Source organism: Uloborus diversus, chromosome 3, assembly GCF_026930045.1.
Source record: "Uloborus diversus isolate 005 chromosome 3, Udiv.v.3.1, whole genome shotgun sequence".
In the NCBI taxonomy this organism is placed as follows: Eukaryota; Metazoa; Arthropoda; class Arachnida; order Araneae; family Uloboridae; genus Uloborus; species Uloborus diversus.
Genome location: NC_072733.1, coordinates 44980430 through 45003208, shown reverse-complemented (window position 1 = coordinate 45003208; position 22779 = coordinate 44980430). Strand labels below are relative to the sequence as shown.

General features: G+C 34.4%; 1 protein-coding gene across 1 annotated transcript in view; it reads right to left on the bottom strand.

Annotated features, from left to right (window-relative positions):
* Positions 1-431: 431 nt before the first annotated feature.
* The window catches only part of LOC129218723 (dual specificity tyrosine-phosphorylation-regulated kinase 1B-like), a 59418-nt gene continuing 37070 nt past the window's right edge, over positions 432-22779 (bottom strand). Inside the window, 1 exon segment of the mRNA XM_054853046.1 lies at positions 432-1303. Within this exon segment, the coding sequence (XP_054709021.1) occupies positions 432-1303 (872 nt within the window).

Here is a 22779-nt window from a genome sequence, read left to right as displayed (position 1 = left end):
ATCTTTAACAGAAGTTAATTGGAAGAAAATTATCACCAAAAATGCTTGTCATGCCTATTTCATGACAATTGCAAGAATACAGCACAGTAAAATTTTCACTGTATTAATGTTCCCACCGGTCCAGGCAATAAATTATATTGCAATGTTATGTACAAAAATGGCCCAGCGAGTTACTACTCAACCTCAAAGTTCCTTCACTCATGCAAATTAAACTTACTGCCCCGTTGCCAAGTCACACAAGACTTTTCCCGAAGTAAATTTTAAAAATATACTTAGCAAATCGTAATTAGAGATTTTTTAATAAATACGTGTCTGAAGAAGTTTAAGTGTTTCTGCATACCATGCATGTTAAGGCATGAAAGATATAAATGGCAACAGAGCAGCAATTTGTCACAAACCTAACATACTACAAGTGATTTTTTTTGTTTTAATCAATGGCTGGCAACAGGACTCTACTCTACACATACACCCACCATAGGGGATTCGTCTCTATCGGCTGACTGCTTTTGTGACACCATATCGGGCAATATGACAGTGGAAGGCTGCGAGGTGGGAGTTGCTGACGAATGCAGGTCAAGTTGTGAAAAGTTTGTGCCAAGATATGAGGGAACTGTAGTCTGTCCACTATAAACTGTTCCAGTATAAAGTACGGGCTGATAGCCACCAAGCTGCATATTAATTGACGTTTGCGTACAATCTATAGATGCGAAAAGGTTATTGCTTGAATTTATGTCCATTGGCATTAGCTGGGAAGACGCAACTGACAAGGAAGAACATGCTTGGCTTCGACTGCTAGGTACAACACTAAATGTTAAAGATGGCTGGAAAGACTGGAGGGGATCAAAACCAACAGCCCCTAAAACATGAGATGAAGGTACATTTGCATGACTGGGAGCAGTTGACTGCGTTGGATGAAGGTGCCTTCGATAGGAATGATTGTGGCTATGAAGATGAGAATACCCAGCACGGCTGGCTGGAGCACTAGAATGATTATGCTGTCCAACAGTAATAGTTCCGGCAGCATTTGGTATGCTAGGTGAAATAGTTGTGGAAGCAGATACAACTCCTAATGAACTCCAAGCATGTACCTTCTGAGAGGATCGAAATATACCAGCACCAGCAATACTTGTAATTGGACTTTCACATTCCATAGCTGACAAGGCTACAGTTGATACTGGATAAGCACCAAATTGCACACTATAAGTTCCAGTTTGAGTATAACTGTGTTGCAATTGTCCATATGGATGTTGATGAGTAGGATCAGATCTTGCCCGCCCAGTGGACTGTGTAGGGGCTGAAGAAGCTGAAAAAAAGAAATGCATTTAAGATAAAGATTTTTACATGCAAGATTCTATATTTAATGTCATAAATCCTATATTACAAAATGAAAGTTCTGCAAGAATTTTACAATGCAGTTGAATGTTAGCAATGTAGTCATTTTTAGAAGATTTTTTTTTCTCTTTTTTTAAAGTTTTGCTGAAGAAAGAAAGCCTAATTTATAACACAAAACTAAATGCACTTATGAACAATGTAATATTTCACATACAGCTCAATTTTGATCTTTCACTGTGGTCTATGAACCCATATATTTATGCACTTCTTAATGTGTGTTTTTTTCATGTATAATCTAAACTTTCCTTCAGAAATATCATCATAAAAGATTTTTAAGACACTTCAAAAATATTGTATAAAAACGAATTTTCAATATTTTCTTCCCATAATAAAATAAGGATGAAATAAATAACTATGAAAGTTTTAACTTAACTCGATATAACAAAAATAGAAGCTTTACATTAATGATAATCAGAAAGCAACATAATAAAAAGCTCAGAAACAAACAGCCAAGCAGCACCAATATGTACAGAAAACTTTATGATGAGTCATTTTGTTTTTACTTTATTTAATTAATTAATTTATTTGCTAAGACCTGCTAGTCATTGAGGGAAAAATAACGCATGTTTGATAAAAATTTAACTGTCCTCCCACAAATCCAGTCCAAATTTGAAGACTTTAAAAACATTGAACAAAAGTACACACACAAATATTATATAACTATATATGACATATAGATATATATACAGTAAAATCCCTCTAATGCGGACACTAATGGGACAAATTTTTTTGTCCGCAATAAAGAGGTGTCCGCAGGACAGAAGTTAAATGTTATTTGCATTGGAACTGGGGAATTAAAAATTGTCCGCATTAGAGGGATGTCCCCCTTTGAGGGGTGTCAGTTAGGAGGGGTTTTACTGTATATATATATACACACACACACACTGCTCAACATTGAAAATGCAACACCAAGAAGGAGTGGTCCGAAAGTGAAGATACTTGGAAAAAACACAGAGAGAGCAAGGAATAACAAATGATCTTAATTTCAAATTGATAGGCAGAATACAAAGCGAGAACGGCGTCGGCTTAGTAGGATGTAGGACCACCGCGGACAGCGATACACGAAGAAACACGTCTAGGCATAGAGTCAATAAGGGTGCGGATGGTGTCCAGAGGGATGGCTCACCATTCCCTTTCAACCATTTGCCACAGTTCATCTTCTGAACGTGGCAGGAACAGAGTCTGCAAACTGCGTCCAATCACATCCCACACATGTTCGATTGGTGACAGGTCAGAAGAGTATGGTGACCAGGGAAGGTCGTTATCCTGCTGAAAAATTGCATTAGGTAGCCCTTGAAGGTAAGGGATTGCCACCGGCTGCAGCACATTATCCAAGTATTGTTGGGCTGTCATAGTGCCCTGAATACAAACTAGAGGTGATATGGAATTGTACGCAATTGCGCCCCAAACCATTATGCCACCCTGTCCTGCGGTGGGAAGCTTCACAGTTACTGCCGGATTAGATATGTCTCCACGTCGACGTCACACACGTATGCGGACTATTACTGGATAAACAGAAGCAGGATTCATCTGAGAACACGACATTTTGCCACTCTGTCATCCACGTTGCTCTAGTCCGGCACCATACTAATCGTTGCTGTCTATGTTGTGGGGTCAATGGCAGTCTTCTTAGCAGACGCCGTGATTTCAGACCACGTGCGACCAAACGACGGGAAATTGTTCTGGTTGACACAGGAACATTCAGGGTATCTTACACCTGCTGCAGAATCGAGGAACAAGTGACTTGTGGGTCTGCTACAGCTTGTCGGTGATGCGTCGATCTACGCGTTCCGACGTCACTCTGGCTGCCCCTGCACTCCTCAATCTTACCACATTTCGTTGTTCCAACCATCTTCGGCACAGCCGATGCACCATGCTCGCATCCATGTGGATATCAGCTGTGATTTGACGTACGGATCAAACTCCCCTTCTCAGTCCGATCACCATACCCCTAGTAAAATCGTCTATCTGCTGGAAGTGCCTTTGTTGACATCGGCCTGGCATTCTCTCATGTTACATGTATCCTCCAAGACAAAAACAAAAATTTCTTTGACAATTCCCCTATCAGAAATAACGACACGAATATTGCCCATTCTGCAAGTTTCTTCCCTTATATCTTACCTTACAGATATTAAATTCTGTGCTAAGTCATTTTTATAATGTCTTGTATACAGGGTTGGCTTTCTGCCGGCAGAAACTAGTTTTTGCCGTGCCAGTGGCAGAAAGTGGTTATAACCGGTAAAAACCGGCAGAAACTGGCAAGAACTTAAAAGTGTCTTTAATAAATCAAGTAATAAGTAAATGATATTTGTTTAAGTAAACTAAAAAATTAAACATCATTTCATCATTTTGAAAAATAAAATCCAATGCTAGTGCCCTTGATTTAGTTCAGAAAGAGAACTTTTCAATTGCAGAGGCTCGTACTATGGATTGATTTAACAAAGGATAAAAAATCAAACAGGGATGTTTAGGAAAGTGGAGTGACATACAGAATTAAACGGGGATTACTGATTGTAATTTGCTCACTTCTATGCTTCCTCTAAATTGATTGTGATTGAAATTATCGTGTTACGTGCTTCAAGAAGAAAGGCCCAGAATTTTACTTGCCTAGAATTTCGTACCTAATGTCACAGCTTTGCAAAACAAATTGGCCCCATTTCTCAAAATTTATTTTTCTAGTCAAATTTTAACCACAACTCCAGTTACTACATGGGGGACCAGTTATATAATAGATGAAAATTTCACGAGCATTGCTTGCTCCTTGATGCATTGTCTGCCAGCTCTTCTATTTCAGTTTCTCATTTGTGCATATTAAATTGAGAACCTGTTTAGATTTTTGAAACCACCTTTTCGAAGAGGCAATTGCAGAGTCCCAACAATGTAATATTTGATTTTGAATTATGATAATTTTGTAATAAAATTACAGTGCTTTGGTTAACAATTAATTATTTTTTCCATGTACAGTGGTGGACAAAATTATAGACTCAAATTCTTTTTATTTTGTTTTAATTACAACATGACTCAGTTTAAATTATTTTCATTGAAGTAAAGATGAATAGTTGAAGAAATAGTTCTAAAATCAGTACATCTTATCAATTAAATTAAAAAATTCATAAAATTAGAAAATTTGCAAATTTAATATTTTATCACTACATGAAATCTGGACAAAAGTATAAACTTAAAGGTAAAAAATCCAGGATTACGAGAAAGTTTCCATCAAAAATGTTAATTTTACGCCATAGAATGAATAAATGCTGTCACCAGTGATTGCTAAAAGTTTTGTTTTTGGAAATTTATGAGAAACATATAAATGCACCGCTGGACAAAATTATAAACTCATTTTTTTTTTCATTTTTTCAATCATAATTTAACTCAGTTAAAAAATTTTTGTTCCAGTAAAGATAAATAACTCTCTCAGCATGATAAAGCAGGATTGGCATTTCTAAATGGAAGATAGAACGCTGAAGATTACCAATTAATACTGGAAGATCATCTCTTACCTTTTGCTTATCTAATTCCTGGAGGTAACTGGTTATTTCAGCAAGATAACGCGAGTGTACACACAGCAAAAAGTACAAAAGAATGGTTCAAGCGCTGGGGTATCAAAGTTATCAAATGGCCAGCTCGTAGTCCGGATCTTAATCCGATTGAAAATCTTTGGGGGACCACGGTTCGCAAAGTTTATCATGATCGGCATCAGTACCAAACCACAGAGGAATTAAAAACGGCAATACTTTCAGCATGGAACCTTATGTCACTGCAGCTGTTAGAAACTCTTGTGGAACCTACATGCCCAGCCGCATATTCGAGGTAATTCAGAAAAGGGGGGGGGGGGGCAACTCGTTTTTAAAAGTTTGTAGTTTACACTAATGGCCAGATTTAATGCAGTGTTAATTTTTAAAACATTTCAAATATGGATTTTTTTTTTCCACTTTATCCATGTTAATAGCAAAATTACATTTTCCTAAATCTATGCTTTTGTTTTACTGAAGTAATTGCAAATGTAACTTAATTAAACTCAAAAAAAAAAAATTAAATTTTGTCAGCTTATAATTGTGTTTATGTAGTATTGTAAGTTTGTAATTTTGTAATTCAGCATTGGTTCATTTTTGGATATTAAATAATTACGTACATGAATGAAAATCTACCTAACTTTAGAGTTTCTTACTTTTGAGTTGATACTTTTGTCCAGGTTTCATGTATTATAAAGATATTAAAGTTGAGATTGTTTTAATTAAATTATTTATTTTATAAAGTTTATGAGTTATACTGAATTTAGGACTATTTAGTCAGTTATTTATCTTTACTGGAACAAAAAGTTTTTTAACTGAGTTAAATTATGATTGAAAAAAAAGAAAAAAAAATGAGTTTATAATTTTGTCCAGCGGTGCATTTATATGTTTCTCATTAATTTCCAAAAACAAAATTTTTAGCAATCACTGATGGCAACATTTATTCATTCTATGGCGTTAAATTAACATTTTGGAATGAAACTTTCTCGTAATCCTGGATTTTTTACCCTTGAGTTTATACTTTTGTCCAGGTTTCACGTAATGATAAAATATTAAAGTCGCAAATTTTCTAATTTTATGAATTTTTTATTTTAATTGATAAGATGTACTAATTTTAGAACTATTTCTTCAACTATTCATCTTTACTTCAATGAAAATAATTTAAACTGAGTCATGTTGTAATTAAAACAAAAGAAAAAAAAATTGAGTCTATAATTTTGTCCACCACTGTATTTTCTGTTGTGTATCAGTAATCAATTTTTCATTTTGTGAGTTTTTGTCAGTTTCTGCCGCAAATATGGCAGAAAGTGGTTTTTGCCATGCCGGTTTTAACCGGTTTCTACCAGTGGTTTTAACCACCATGGCAGAAACTTGCCAACCCTGCTTGTGTACAGCGGCCTTCTACAGTTTTTTGTACCCTCTTTTAATTGCCCTAGAACAAACCTTCCATTCTTTTAAAACTCATTTATATTTTTGCTATTTCAATAATTCTGCAAATCTAGAAAAATTTTTCTTTCTCTGGATGATTCAATTTCAAATTTATTCTTTGTCATTGATATTTTCATTTATTAATTAATACAGTGGTGCACAAATTATGGTTTCAAAAGTTGACCTGTGTGTCTTGTGTTCAATGTTACAAATAAAAATAATTATCTTAGCAGCACCAACAATTTTTAGTTAGTATTTTTCTTCCTTTTCATTGCTTCTAGTTATTTAGAAAATTAAAAATTATATATATGGTCAGGTCAGTGAGATTCGCCTTAATATAAGATGTAGGCCTCAGATAAAAAGAAAATTCAGCGCTATAGAATAAATGTATTTCTCGTTTGATTTATGATAATCTTTCCCTGATTTTAGCCCTGACAAACAAGGCAGCAACTAGTGGTAAGAATAAAATAATCAATGTCCAAATGGTGAAATTACAGAACAAATTAAAATGAGCAATTTTTACAGAAGAAGATGCAAATGCATTTTGAAATTCATAAATATTCAGGATAGGCAAGTAAAAAAGTTAAAATGCATAAAATTTCACTTGCATTAGATGTTTATTTCAGGTAGAGTTGAAAAACATCTATTTCAAACATTAAACGATTCATTTTTTCAGAGGAAAAATTTTGTGAAAGGTCTGCTCTAAAATGAAAAATATTGCGAAGGGTCTGATTTTTAACGAAATATTTTGTGAAAAGTTCGGGGAGGGGGGGGAGGAGGGACCAGTTTAGAAGGGTAAAAAAATGCACTTTTTAATGTCATAGAACGTTAGTAAAACTATTAAAGAATATGTTACCAGAATTTGGGTGAAAAACTCCGATTACTTCCAATGCTATGAGCACTTACAGTGACTGTGGAAAACTTTCACAGCATTTTCTTTCAAATGTGTTTTCCTCGAAACAACTTGTTTCAACTGGTGGGCATTCTAGCTCAAAGAGTTATAAACCAATCCTTCTGAAAATTTGTGTGAATAATTTTTTGTTTAATTATACTCTATATGAACCTAACTCTTTGATGATATTATTAATAAAAAGATTTTTTTAATGTAAGAAATGTGAAAAAATCGGTAGAAAAACATAACATTGTAATCAAACACCTCAAAAGAGTGTAATTTTCAACATTTTTGATCACTAATAGGCTCATATTCTTAGAAAACATGTTGTATATGAGAAAGAAAAATTTTAATGATTACAGACAAAAATTGTAGCTTCAGCAATGTCCACCAGCAACAAGCTCTGATGGCAACCACCAATGAACAGCAGCTTCTAACTCCACTTATTCTTGTGGAAGTGACTTAAAATAATTACAAGGTGTACTTCAAAAGATGAATAAAATATTCTCCAAGTTTAAAGAAATGATTATTTTCTTCCTGTTAAAAATATTCATGAAAACACTAATATTTCAGCCTTCTAAATTGGTTTCCTCCTTAAAGATGTAGTGAAAAGTTTGTTTTGCGATAAAATACTTTTTTAAGGGTCTCCTTCTCTTCTAAGGAGGCCAATGTAAAATTTTACAATTTTTTAGGAACGCCAACAAAATTCTAGTACAATTTCAGTAAATGAAACATTTTTTAGGAAATTTCGGAATTTTAGGGGAATGCCACCCCTTATATTTTTCTACAAGGAGGAGATAAGTCTTTTTAAACTATTCATACCCTGGACCTAAGAGATGCTAATGTTATGGAAAAAATAATTAAAAAATAAAACATGAGTAAATTTCTGAAACTATTAATCCACAAAATAGTTTCTCAATCTCTGACCAAAGAGGTCATAGAAAAAACAGAATGCATCACAAATGAAATTTTAAAAACTAACCCCAAATATCCTAAGCATTGCTTTAACTTTGGTTGTAACTGCTGCACATGTTTTTTGTAAATTTCTTCACAATGTGTTGCAAATACACTATGTTCGAGTAATATATCAGGAATAAAAACGGATTTATTGAATACCTTTAAAAAAATACAGACTCAAGATTCTTAACGCATACACTAACTGGTTTATTATTCAATAACTACTAGTTTCTAAACATACTTTCTATATTTAAAATCTTTAGAGTAATTGAGTTTGTATCAAGCTATATTTAACAGCAACATTTTATTCAGGGTTGGCTCGTTGAAGTTAAAAGCTGGTTTAAACTGTAGAAAACCATCAAAAATCAATAGGGTGATTGATTTTTGAAGTGTGAAGTTTTGAAGTTGAAGTGTGAAAAGTGAGGCCAGCTAAAAATAACAAAAGACAAATTTTATGAATAACTTTTTTCTTTCAGTTTATTAATTCACATTAAATGTATACCAATAATTGCATTAAAAAATAATGGTATGCAAAGTATCATTTTTGTAATTGTCTTCCTAATATTTAACTTTTACTAATTACCTTATTTAGTTGAGTATTACGTAACTTGCAATGAGGTGACTTTATTGAAACTAGTGTAGCCAATCATTTCGCCGATAGAGGGCGCTAGTGTTGCTGGGGGGATATTTTGCTGCTCCTGAGATAAGTGATTTTTTACTGTAATTGTTTATTTTACTGCTTTAATTTCAGTATTTTTATTGTATTTTATTATATAATTAAGTATTTTTGTGCTTTTAAGTCTTATTTTTGATTTACTTGCTTTCTTAAAGTGTTTTTCTATTCTTTGTAGCTAAGCCTAAAATGTGCTGATTTCTTGTTGTTAAGCCTGAGTGCTCTGTTAAGTGTGTAACTTGTTTATTTTAATTTACTGCTTGTCTTAGGATTTTGTAATTTTTGTACCTTTTACTTCCAATGCTTTCTAATTCTAATAATTAGTTTTATTTCTTCAATTTTGCATTTTTGTGTTCACTTTTAAGTGTATCATTTTGAGCTAGAATGGGGGTTATATGCACAATGAAGGAGGTTAAAAGTGGTAAAGGGGACAAGTGGATTTCTTGTGACCTATGTCAGATGTTCTGCTTGTTTAAGGGGAAGGATGAGTCTGAGAAGGATTTCATTTGCACTAACTGTGTTGAACTCTCAGAAATCAGAGTTAGGATGCTTACTTTGGAGGGTGAGTTAGCATTAGGCTGTAGGAGTATAGATGGGGTAAACACTCCAGAGGGAAAGGGGGAAGTTAGTAAAAAGGAGGTGGGCATCAGCTGTGTGTTAGATAGTGGGAATATTCCAGAGGGAAAAGGGAAAGTTGTTGCTGAGGCAACAGACAGGGAAACAAAGGATATAATTTTGGGAGATTCAATGGTGCGTGAGGTGGGAAACTCAATAGGCAGAGTTAGATGTAAGGTGGATAGATGTTGTTTGTCAGGGGCTTGGGTAAGAGATGTAAATAGGGTTGCTGAAAAGAAGGGGGTATTTAATAAAGAGGATGTAGTTACTTTGTGGGTGGGAACTAACGATGTTGGCCATAGTAACAACAATGAGTTTACTAAGGAATGGGATTCCCTGTTGGACAAAGCAACCAACTGTTCGGCAAATGTCCAAGTGGTTGGTTTGCTTCCCAGATATGGAGTGCATAGGAGTTGGTTCAACCAACGGGCTACGTGTATGAACCTGGTACTCAAGGAAATTTGCGTTAAGCGTAGTATCAGGTTTATTGATGTGTGGAGTAAATGTAAACGCGATTGGATTGCTAGGGATGGCCTGCATCTGAGCTCTACAGGGGTCAAAATGGTTAGTGGTTTGGTTTTAGAGGATTCAGAATCAAAAAACTAAGTTGGAATGGGTGGCATAGTTTAAGGAGCAGAATTCGAATTGGTACTAACTATTGGGATTTTAGTAGAAATGGAAATAGGGTGGCTAGTAAGAGAAAAGATTTTAACAGTTGGGATTCAAATAATCACGCAGCATTAAATAAAGGTAAGATGGAAGGTTTTTTATACAAATGCTCGTAGTATTAGGAACAAGATGGAAGAATTGAAAAGCATAACAATAGACGAGAGGTTGGATATTATTGGAGTTACCGAGACATGGGCTACCGAAAGTGATGATGATTTATTATCTACTAGCCGCCTGCGGCGACCAGCTGGTTCGCCTTCTTACGCCATTCACCTTTCTATGCAAGCAGCCACATACGGCGGCTGTTTGGCTAACTTGTCATTTACCATTTTAATTCAAGTTTGCCGCCTTTGGCGGCTGTTTAAATAAATTTGGCAGCAATATTAATCAATCCATCTCTATCTTTTTTTTGGTGCCGTTCACATTTTTACGCCAAGATTGACGCCTTCGGCGGCTATCTACCTTTACGACTATCTTTAAAATTTCTTACCCATCTCTATTTATTTTAACCTCCCAGTTCATTTCCTAATAAAAACAAAGATCACTCAAAAAACAGCTTTTTAATTTAAGTAGAGCAAAAAAAAAAAAGTTATCTCCAAAATTCCCCGTAGTGTGCCAAAAGTAACAAAGTAAAGTAAGTGACAAAAAAAAAATCTTGCTGTTTTTAGTGACTTAAATGCGAACAACTATGAAATGTAACGTAATATAGATACAACAAAACGGTCCAGCTTGGGGGGGGGGGGGAGAATGAAAAAAGAAATAAATGCAATCCCTAAATAAAACAAAAAAAGGAAAGAAAAGAAGCATCCGCTGCTGGAAAAACACGTGGTCATCATGTCATAAAATTAGAAGTAAGCTATATAGTAAAAAAAAAAATTAACATTGTTTGCAATTAAGATTCCGTCGTAAATATCGAATCGAAATCCAAGTAGTGACGTCAGAGCCATAGAAGATTGAAGAACGCTTTTTTCGACTGATGCGTGGAAAGACATGATGTGTTCAGCATTAAAAAAATTGTAAAAAAAAAAAAAAACTATTGCATATTTTTAAGAACTTTTTTCTTCTGAAGAGGGCGAAATGTTTTTACTATTACCAACTTAAATTTTAGAAATGAGGCTTTGATACTTCTCGCAGGATGATATTAGAAAAATATAAAACCCAGAAAAAAATGCAAAATAAAGGTTTTTTCAAAAATCTATAAAAAATACAAAAATTGCTCTATCTTCAAAATTTTTTCATTTATCATATTTGAAATTAAATTTCCTACACTATAGTGCAAAAAATATTCGTCTGGCGTGATTGGTTCGGGGTCTGTGAGGTTAAAAGTGATAAAAAGTGCTAAAAATTACATAAAACATTAAATAACTTTTTTCTAATTAAAATATCAAAAATCGAAGCCCGAGGTGCACAACTTCAGCAAAAACTACACCTGTATACCAAATTTCATCTGTCTAGGCCTTACCGTTTTCCCGGGATGCGCGCCACACACACACACACACAAACATCTTATTTTATTATATGTATAGATTGCTGGGTATAATTTGTTTAGACAAGATAGAGTAGGTAAAAGAGGTGGTGGGGTTTTATTTTATATCAGAGACACTTTAACTTGCAATGAATTGGTAATTGATGATAAACCTAATGAGATTGATCTGATTTGGCTGGAGTTGATGAGCAATAAGGGCAATAAACTACGTTTAGGGAACATTCATAGGCCACCCAATTTAAGCCAGGGTCAAGATGAACAGATGTTTAGTATTATTAGTGACATTTCAAGCAAGGGGTCAGTCATTATAATGGGAGATTTTAATTTTCCAGGAATTGATTGGAATAATTTTTACCATAGTAATAGCAGAGAAGAGGAATTTTTGAAAGTAATTGGTGACTCTTTTTTAGATCAAATTGTAACTCAGGGTACTCGACAGGACGTGATTTTGGATCTAGTTTTCAGTGATATGGAAGGTTCTGTTCAGGGGTTATGTGTAGGGAAACACAGTGGAGACAGTGACCACAACAGTATTAGGTTTGGGGTTAAATTTGATACACACAAAGTAGAGAATTTTAGGTCTGTGCCCAATTTCAGAAATACTGATTTCGTGGCACTTAGGCAGAGTTTGAAAGCAGTTTTTTCTTCTGGATTGGACAATAGCGATGTGAATCTTCAGTGGGCAGAGTTTAAGGAAAAGCTAGCGAAAACGGTTGGGGATCATGTTTCTTTTAGGAGAAAGGGTGTCAACACTAAAATTTGGCCAATGTGGTTCTCCAGGGAAACTAAAGATGCTCTAAATTATAAGCAAGCTGCTTTTCATAGGTTTAGAGAAATTGGTCACAGTGCAGATAGGCTCCAATATTGTAAGGCAAGGCGTAAATTTAAGTATTTGGTACGGATTCAGATAAGAGAGTTGGAGCAAAGACTAGCAGATAACATAAACAGGAATCCCAAGAAGTTTTTTGCATACGCTAATTCGGGGAAAGTTTGAAATAGTCATATTGGGTCACTGGTTGATGAGCACCGAATTTTAATTTAGGACGATAGTGATATTGCTAATGTTCTTAATAACTTTTTTTTGAGTGTTTTTAACGATAACTGTATCTCAACAGTTGACACCAACAAGACACAAGCTATAGTACAGCTTGAGGACTTAGTATTTTCCAGGGATGACGTTTTACTTCATTTGAAAAAAATCAAAGAGACTAAGGCTCCAGGACCTGATAATATTTATCCAAAAATTTCAGTTGAATGTGCGGAGGAATTAGCAGATGTAATCGTAAATATTTTCAATGCTTCTTATAACTCGGGGACAGTGCCAGAGGACTGGAAGCTGGCTAACATTACACCGCTCTTCAAGAAAGGGTCTAAAGGGAGTGCGGGAAATTATAGACCTGTGAGTCTAACTTCGGTGGTTTGCAAAATTTTTGAAACATTGATAAAAATTAAGATAGTAAATTTTCTAAAGGCTAATAATCTATTGACTAGTTTTCAGTACGGTTTCAGGAAAGGTAAAAATCTTGCGCAACTAATTTATTACATTTCCATGACAAAGTTACCATGGCTTTGGACAATAAGAAGCCTGTAGATGTTGTTTACATTGATTTTAAAAAAGCTTTCGATAAGGTACCGCATGTTGCTCTACTTAGCAAATTTGCTTTATTGGGTGTAACAACTGTTTATTTACTGCTGTTTTTAGTATTTATTCTGTGTTTTTTTTGCATTTTTATCTTTCTGTTTTGCCTTTTGGAACATATTCACTGAGTAGAAATGGGTGTTATATGCATTATGAAAGAGGTAAAGAGTGGGAAGGGGGACAGGTGGACCTCTTGTGATTTATGTCATATGTTCTGCCTGTATAAGGGGGAAAATGAGTCTGTTTTTGAGGAGGATTATATTTGCACTAAATGTGCTGAACTCTCAGACTTAAGACTTAAGATGCTAGTTTTGGAAGCCCAGTTAGCATTAGGGTGTAGGCCAGTTGTAGAGGGTATAAATGTTCCAGAGATTAAGGGGGAAGTTTCAAATGAGGATTTAGATTGGGAAACTAAGGGTGTAATTTTGGGGGACTCTATGGTAAGGGAGGTGGGTAACACAGTTGGGAGAGTAAAGCGTAAGGTGGCTAGGTGTTGTTTACCAGGGGCTCGGGTAAAAGACGTTAATATGGTTGCTGAAAAGAAGGGAGTATTGAATAAGGAGGACATGGTTACTTTGTGGGTGGGAACAAATGATGTAGGCCACAGTAAAAATGAGGAGTTTTCTAGGGAATGGGAATCCCTGTTGGATAAAGCAACCAGCTTTTCGACGAATGTCCAAGTGGTTGGTTTGCTTCCCAGGTATGGGGTGCATAGGAGCTGGCTAAATCAACGTGCAAGGTGTATGAACTTGCTACTGAAGTCAATTTGCGAAAAGCACAGTATCAGGTTCATTGATGTATGGAGTCATTGTAAACGGGATTGGATTGCTAGGGATGGCCTGCATCTGAGCTCTACAGGGGTCAAAATGGTTAGTGGATTAATTTTAAGGGCTTCGGAGTCAAAAAACTAAGTTGGAATGGGGGGCATGGTTCAAGCATCAGATATCGAGAGAATGAAATTTTTTTGGGTATTGCTAGAAATGGAAATAAAGTGACGAACAAGAGTAGTAATGTTAACAATTGTAGTTTAGGAAATTTCAGGGTGTTAAATAAAAGCAACTTAGGCATGCTTAAAGTTTTCTATACCAATGCTCGCAGTATTAGGAACAAGATGGATGAATTGAAAAGCATAGTTATGGATGAGAAGTTGGATGTTATTGGAATTACAGAGACATGGGCTACCGAATCTGATGTAGAGTTATTACATATTGCTGGGTATAATTTGTTCAGACAGGATAGAGTAGGTAAAAGAGGTGGTGGGGTTTTATTTTATGTTAGAGACAATTTTATTTGCAATGAATTGGTCATAACTGATAAGCCTACTGATATTGATATGGTTTGGCTGGAGTTGATGAGTAGTAAGGGCAAAAAGCTACGCTTTGGAAACATTTATAGGCCACCTAATTCAAACCAGGGACAAGATGAACAGATGTACCGTATTATTAGTGAAATGTCCAGTAAGGGATCCGTTATCATAATGGGGGATTTCAATTTTCCGGGTATTGATTGGAATAATTTTTATCCTGGTAATGGCAAAGAAGAGGAATTTTTAAAAGTAATTGGTGACTGTTTCTTAGATCAAGTTGTAATTCAGGGAACTCGAGAGGAGGCGATTTTGGATCTAGTTTTTTGTGACATAGGTAGTTTTGTTCAGGGGTTGTGTGTAGGGGCGCATATTGGAGATAGTGATCATAACAGCATTAGGTTCCGTGTTAAATTTGAAGTGTGCAAAGATGATAATTTTAGGTTTGTGCCCAATTTCAGAAACACTGATTTTGTTGCACTTAGGCAGAGCTTGAAAGAGGTTTTTTCGTCAGGATTGGAAAATAGCGACGTAGATCAGCAGTGGACGGAATTTAAGGATAAACTTGCTAAAACGGTTGGGGACTATGTTCCATTTCGGAGAAAAGGTGTTAGTACCAAAATTTGGCGCATGTGGTTCTCCAGGGAGACTAAAGAAGCTCTTAATTATAAGCAAGCCACTTTTCGTAAGTTTAAAGAAACTGGTCAGAGTGCGGAGAGGCTCCAGTATGGTAAGGCAAGGCGAAATTTTAAGTATTTGGTACGGATTCAGAAAAGGGAATTGGAGCAAAGGCTGGCAGATGACATTGATGGGAACCCTAAGAGGTTTTTTGCTTACGCTAATTCTGGGAAAGCTCGAAACAGTCAAATTGGGCCTTTGGTTGATGAGTATGGAAATTTAATCCAAAACGATAGGGATATTGCAAATGTTCTAAATAACTTTTTTTCCAGTGTGTTTAACAATAACTGTATCTCAACAGTTGACACTAACAAGACACAAGCTATTATACAGCTTGAGGATTTTGTATTTTCCAGAGAGGAGGTTTTATTTCATTTGAAAAAGATTAAAGCAACTAAAGCTCCGGGACCAGATAATATTTATCCAAAAATTTTAGTTGAATGTGCAGAGGAATTAGTGGATGTTATTTTGAACATTTTCAATGCTTCTTATAACTCGGGGACGGTGCCAGAGGACTGGAAGCTGGCTAACATAACGCCACTCTTCAAGAAGGGGTCTAAAGGTATTGCTGGGAATTATAGACCTGTGAGTTTGACTTCGGTGATTTGTAAGATTTTCGAAACTTTGATCAAAATTAAGATCATGAAATTCTTAGAGACTAACGGTCTGTTGACTAGTTTGCAGCATGGTTTCTGGAAAGGTAAATCCTGTACTACTAATTTATTGCATTTCTACGACAAGGTTACCTCAGTTTTAGATAACAAAAAATGTGTGGATGTTGTTTATATTGATTTTCAAAAAGCTTTTGACAAGGTACCGCATGTTGCTCTTCTCAGCAAGTTAGCTGACATTGGAATAGGAGGAAAAACTTTACTTTGGGTTAGAAATTGGCTTACTGGTAGGAAGCAAAGAGTAGTTGTGAGAGGAAATCATTCTAATTGGAGTGATGTTTTAAGTGGGGTTCCTCAGGGATCAGTTTTAGGGCCTCTTTTGTTTATTATATTTATGAATGACATCAATGAAAATATTTCGGGAAGCATGAATTGTTTTGCTGACGATGTAAAAGTTATGGGGATTGTCGAAAATGAAGAACAAGTAAAACAGCTGCAAGAGGATTTAGATCATATTACTAAGTGGGCAGATAAATGGGGTATGGCAGTTAATGTAGGGAAATGTCAAGTGCTACACTTAGGTCATGGAAATAAGTGTATGAGATATCGTTTACAGGGTTCAGTCATAAATCAGGCAGAAAATGTTATGGATCTGGGTATCTTTATAAATCAGGACTTCAAGTTTAGTCAACAGTGCAGTATTGCTAGTAACAAAGCCAACAAAATGCTTGGGTTCATCAATAGATCTATTTCAAACAAATCTAAGAAAGTTCTTCTGCCTTTATATAGGAGTTTAGTAAGACCTCATTTGGAGTATGCTGTTCAGTTTTGGTCGCCTTATCTGAAGAAAGATATTTTTATATTGGAAAGGGTTCAAAGAAGGGTAACTAAATTAGTAAGGGGACTCTCAGATTTAGATTATGATACCAGACTTAATAGGCTTAACATGTATAGCCTGGAGCAAAGGAGAGTCAGAGGGGACATGATTCAGTTATTTAAATTTATCAAAATGAAAGATGTAAATGGATTAAATTTTTGCGGGGAAAGCAGGACAAGGGGTCATTGTTTTAAGCTATTTAAATCTCAGGCTAACTTGGAAATCAGGAAAAACTACTACTTTAGCAGGGTCCTGGGCACTTGGAATAGCTTACCGGAAGAGGCGGTAATGAGCAAAGGAGTGGATAGCTTTAAGAGGGCCATTGATCTTCATTGGGGACTAATTAATTGACTAGGACCAGCCTAGCTGGGCCCAGAGCCTGTTGCTAGTCGTCACATTTGTATTTGTATTATATAAAATGAAAGATGTTACGGGGCTGAAGTTTAGCACTGAAAACAGGACAAGGGGTCATTGTTTTAAGCTATTTAAATCTCAGGCTAATATGGATGTTAGGAAAAATTATTATTTTAGCAGGGTAGTGGAACCTTGGAACAGTTCACCGGAAGAGGTGGTAATGAGCAAGGGAATAGATAGTTTTAAGAGGGCCATTGATCTTCACTGGCGATTGTAAATTGTCTAGGACCAGTCTAGCTGGGCCCAGAGCCTGTTGCTGGTCGTCACTTTTGTATTTGTATAAAATACATGAAATATTTTATGATTGCATGAGATAACTTACATTGAAATGACATGAAGAATGAAAGAGCCCATAGGAGCTACTGAAGTTCCATGTCAAATAAACACAGAAGATTAAAAGTTTTTCCCTAACAATCTCTGAATTTATATTAAATTTTAAAACAGATCAATATTTGAAGCACAAAACTTGCTGTCACATTTGTATATTGCAGTTAGTAAGAGCTACAGCAACAATGAACAATAATAATAGGTATTTCCAAAAATTAAAACATTCCTTTTTTGAAAAGAATTAACATAACAGTCTTGATGGGGCTGACGTCAATGTTAGTCCAAGGAAAGTTACATTAATGTCTGATCAAAGTCTTCTATTCGAAAACTCTTGGTGGCACAGTCTGCCATGCCACATTTTAAGAAGTTATTAAATCAGTAATATTAAAAGCAAGTAATAAAGACTAATTTTATTTTTAAAAGTCAGCTTCAGTGGTACGCCCCTTAACCCCTACACTTCTTACCCCTCCCACACCCACACCTTTTTGGTGCACCAGCCGCCTAAGTGAACGGGTAGACTGGTTCATTTTTAATGTTAGGTAACATTGAAATGTGAGGAGCCTGGAGCAAGTCCTGAGTAAAGTCACAAATTATTGGGGCTTTTTAAAGTAAAAATAACACTTTAGTTGGATAACATCTGTTTTACTAATAGAAAGTAGGGACTAACAGATTAATTTGCTATAATTGGCCACTTTTGCCTATTATTTATAATCAGAATTTTTTTTTGATAATTCGGCTGACAAATTTTTTTTTAGTTTTATGGGAATATACCTGTCTTAGCAAACATATTTTACCTACATCTAAGTAACAGAACTCAAGAATAAAAAGTCTTGAAATACAGTAGATTCCTGAAAATCCGAGGCAATTGGGGTTTATGCTACCTTGAATTACTGAAAACTCTGATCATTCAGAAAGTTCTTAGCAATTGAAAATTTTCACTTTTTGGACGACATAAGAAAATGCCCTTTTCCTATCTTTGTCGAAAGAAAAGGAAGCATCGTCAGCACCAAATGCCGATTTTGTGCCATTCCTCGATACCTTCACAAAAATTGCATTTTAAAATCGATACCTTTACAAAAATCAAGTAATAAAATTAGTAGCATCACAAAACTAATTTTGAAAATTGGCAGTCATAATAGCATTAAAAAATTAGAAGTTTCACAAAGGTTCGAATTTTAAAATAGAAAAATGGTTTTTCTGTTGAATACAAAATTTACTCATAAAATGCTAGCTGGTTTATATGAACAATCGCTTAATAACCACTTTTTTTTTGGAGTATCTCATTTTTAGCCATTTTAGCCACCAAAGTGCACTTACTCAATGTCATTGCAATCTTCTAGCATCTGTTTTGAAGTGCCATTTTCTGATAACTTCTTGAACTGTACAAAGAATCTTGAGCTGAAATACATTGGTATTTTTCGTACCTCTTAGGTTTTTAGCTTCTCCCTCCCCCTCTCCGAAAAAAACCTGTTAGAAATAAGAGTTGATGACGTTCATGACATGATTTTATGGAAATTGACAATTAAATATTTTACGATGAGCCCAAGCCCGAAACCTGTTTAGGGTTCTTAAGCCCGAGCCTGTTTCGGGTTCTCGGGCCTTGGCTGAGTTTGTCTTATCTCTAATATGTATGTATCTTGCAGATAATAAAAAGGGTTAGCTGTAGAAGGTTTAATTTTTATATATAGCATGAAATCCCAAAGTAATCCCCCCTATTTTCAAAACAAAACTTGTTGATTTCTGAAAGGGGGGTTATAAGAGAGATTTTTCTGAAAAATTGGCCAAAATAATTGTTTTTAGTAGTATTAATTTTAGAGTACAGAAAAGAAATAATAAGTAAATAAGAGTTAATATTAATGAAGAAAGAAAAATTAATTAATAACAACCTGTCATAATTTTCTAGCAGTAATAAATTGCATGAGGGCGCCATTTTTTTTTCGAAAGAAAGGATTTTGCACCTTCAGTTGGCAAAACTCCTATAATTTATCGCTTGAAAATTCATTATGCACTGAATGTAATAAGGTTACAGTAAAAGAAGCAAAAATTGCAATCACGGCGGCAAATTCGTTACGAAGATCGTAATTCCAAAAACTGAGCTTTACAAAGTTCGCGAACTCTTACTCAATTTAGTAAAATTTACATTTCTGATGATCCTAAATTCGTTCAATTACATTATTTCTCCTTTAAAAAAGGTTATTTTTAAGTTTCGCGCTACTTTTTAAGCAACACGTTTCCAAAATGGCGTCATGTTTTCAAAATGGTGCTGTGTTGAAGATCGTTCAGTTTCACAAATCAGAACAAAAATGCTCCTTCCAAAATGAATAAAAAGCAGTACAATCGTATTAACTTCTTTTGTAATACTTATGAACAAAAAAAGGCACCCTTACATCAAAAGGAGTCTAGACATTTTGGGAGGAATAAACCATCGAGACCATTTTTTTTTTCTTTTTTGTTTAAATCATTGTTTTCTTTCTTTCTTTTTTTTTTTTTAGAAAAGCAAAACTGCATGGAGGGGGAAACTAAACCTTTGTAAATGCTTTCCAAGTAAAGCAGAAAATGTTATCATTTTTTTGGAGGGAGTGGCAAATGAAGATTATCGGAAAATTTTCAGGTGAAGGGGGGGGGGGGAGAGTATATTCAGGATTTTAAAGTGATTTCACTTTTCGCAAAAAGGGGGGGGGGGGGCTATAATCGATAGGGGGGTTACTTTCAGGATTTTACGGTACCACTAGAACCCCATGAAGTTGAGCATCCCCCTTTTCAATTAATGTTCCAAAACGGCTGTTTACTTTTTCTTTGTGGTAAAACAATTTTAATTTCAAGTCATCCTCATATCAAATTATTATCTCCAAAGTGTATCTGAATTCATCTCTAGGATATGAATAATTTCACACCACCTAGCAACTGTTGCTGATATCAACCTCTCAACACCTTTTTTTTTTATTTTATTGCATGCAATTAAAAAAAGTTCTAAAATAGCGAAAAAAAGTTCGAGAATTTTATACAAATCATATTTTTAGCTATTAAATACTATTAAATATTTTCCTTAAAATGTCCCCAAAGCACCTCAGACTTTTGAGACTCTACCGTACAAAAAAATAATATCCTGTTCTTCATTCGCATTGCTAAGATTCCTTTCAAAAGCAAAACAAGCACCGTAAATGATAAGTAATTTAAAGTGTTACATGCATAAAGCAATTTGTTTGACCACAAGGAAGATCTATTGCAGTAAAAAATCTATTTGCATTGCAAGAAAAAAAGACTTATAAAAAGACTTATAAAAATAAATCAATTGATTTTATCATAAGAGGCAATAAAGCATTTTTTGAATTCAATATGGTGAAATTTAGTTTAAAAGCAACATGAATTCTTTTGTGAATTTTATTACATAATATTTTTTACACTATGCTTTATAATAATAAATTCAAAACATTTACAGTACACTCCCAATTATCTGCTGAATAGGGTGGAACTACGGATAAGCAAATTATGCCAGTGTATGCAATAGCTTAAAGATATCACTAACACTTGAATATATTCAAAATATAGCTAAAAATAACCGTATATGTAAAAAAAGCATGAAAAAGTTTTATAGGATTGCTCAATTTTGACAACCGATTATACACAAGCAGAAGAGTTTTTCCCAAGACTGGTCTAGTCCCTCGTTTATGCACATAAATAGTGCTGATCTATGATTCAGTAAGTGGGGGTAGATCTAAAGACCAGTAAGTAGTGTAAGTCTAAATCAGTAAGTCGTACAGATTTAAAAATCAGGATTCAACAAGTCAGACTTAAGCAATCTTGGAAAGTTTGATATCATTGTTAGGGATGGAGAAGAATGAAATAGGAATGCTTAAACATAGATTTTGCACTTGTTGAGTTGGAATGTATGCATTTATTTTTTCATTCAGATAATCATTGCTGTTTTTTTTTTTTTTTTGAAGGCCACAGATAATCTGCATTGCGAATAATGGAGAATTCACTGTATAAAATATAATGTTTGAACTCCTATTCTACATGATCAACTATTAATGAATTTTCAATTTTTATTTTGGCTTTTATTACTTTTTTAGATTCTTCTATACAGATTGCCCTTTCTAACATTTTTACACACAGACCAATAACTGAATAAATTTAAGTGAGGTAAGCTCTTTTATAAAATTAAAAAGGAAAAAAAAAAATATGCACTAAATAAGTACTGGAGATGTAAATTCAATATCAAACCCTTGCAAAGTATCCTGCATTTCTTTTATGGCTAAGAACACTTTTTTTTTTGTCATTCATCAGTTTTTTTATTGCTATATTAAGAACCTAACTTCAAATTATCAACCCATCAAAAATATTTAAAAAGAGTAACTTTTTTCTTCAGATATCCAATTGCACCATACAGAAACAGAAAACATTATCTAGTAAGGAAACGATTAAATGTGTGAAGTGATAAACCAAGTACTTAATCAGCAAACCAATTGAAATGCTTGTATAAGCAAAACCTGAACATCGATTAATAAAAACAAAATAAACTGGATAATTAACATAACGAAGAAAGAAAGACAAAATGAAAAAGGTTTTAAAAAAATTATGTTACTCGTGTAAATAAGTGCACATGCCAGTCAAGGTTAGTGTTTCACAAACTTTTAAAGTACTAACATTAAACTATTGTCAATATCAGAACAGTGTCAAGATGCTAATAATTAACCAAAAAATCGGTATTATTTAGTTTTATTAAATTACATTGATGTACATAAATCAGTGTTCAACACATTTCTTATTTCTATGAACCATGTTCTTATAACTTATATTAAGTCTTCTGCTTATGAATGTCAAGCTTTTTTTTTAAGAATAATGTCTAAAAAAGAAATCTTTAAATTAGCACCACATTAATTGATCAATCAAATCAAATGTTATGTAAATTTTCACTACATCTAACATAGCATTAATTAATTGATAGAACAAATTTTTCTCAATTTTCATATTGGAATCTGACGTATTTTATACCTGATCATCATTGATTTCTTCAACACTTTGCAATCCACAAATGATGGGATTAATGGAGTTCGGGAGTCCTAAATAAAAAGGGAGAGTGTCACCTAATCTAAACTGCATCACATTATTCAATTTGTATAGAAAAGAAAACAAAAATGGGACAAATGATTTTTTAAGTACACATGAGGAATGGATAAAATGTTTTCTTCTGCATCATAAACAGAGAAAAAACCAACATCTCACTATCAAAATTATATTAAGAAACACTAAAATGAAAATGGTTCGACAGAGGAGTTAATGCAATTAATTATAGTTTAAAGAAA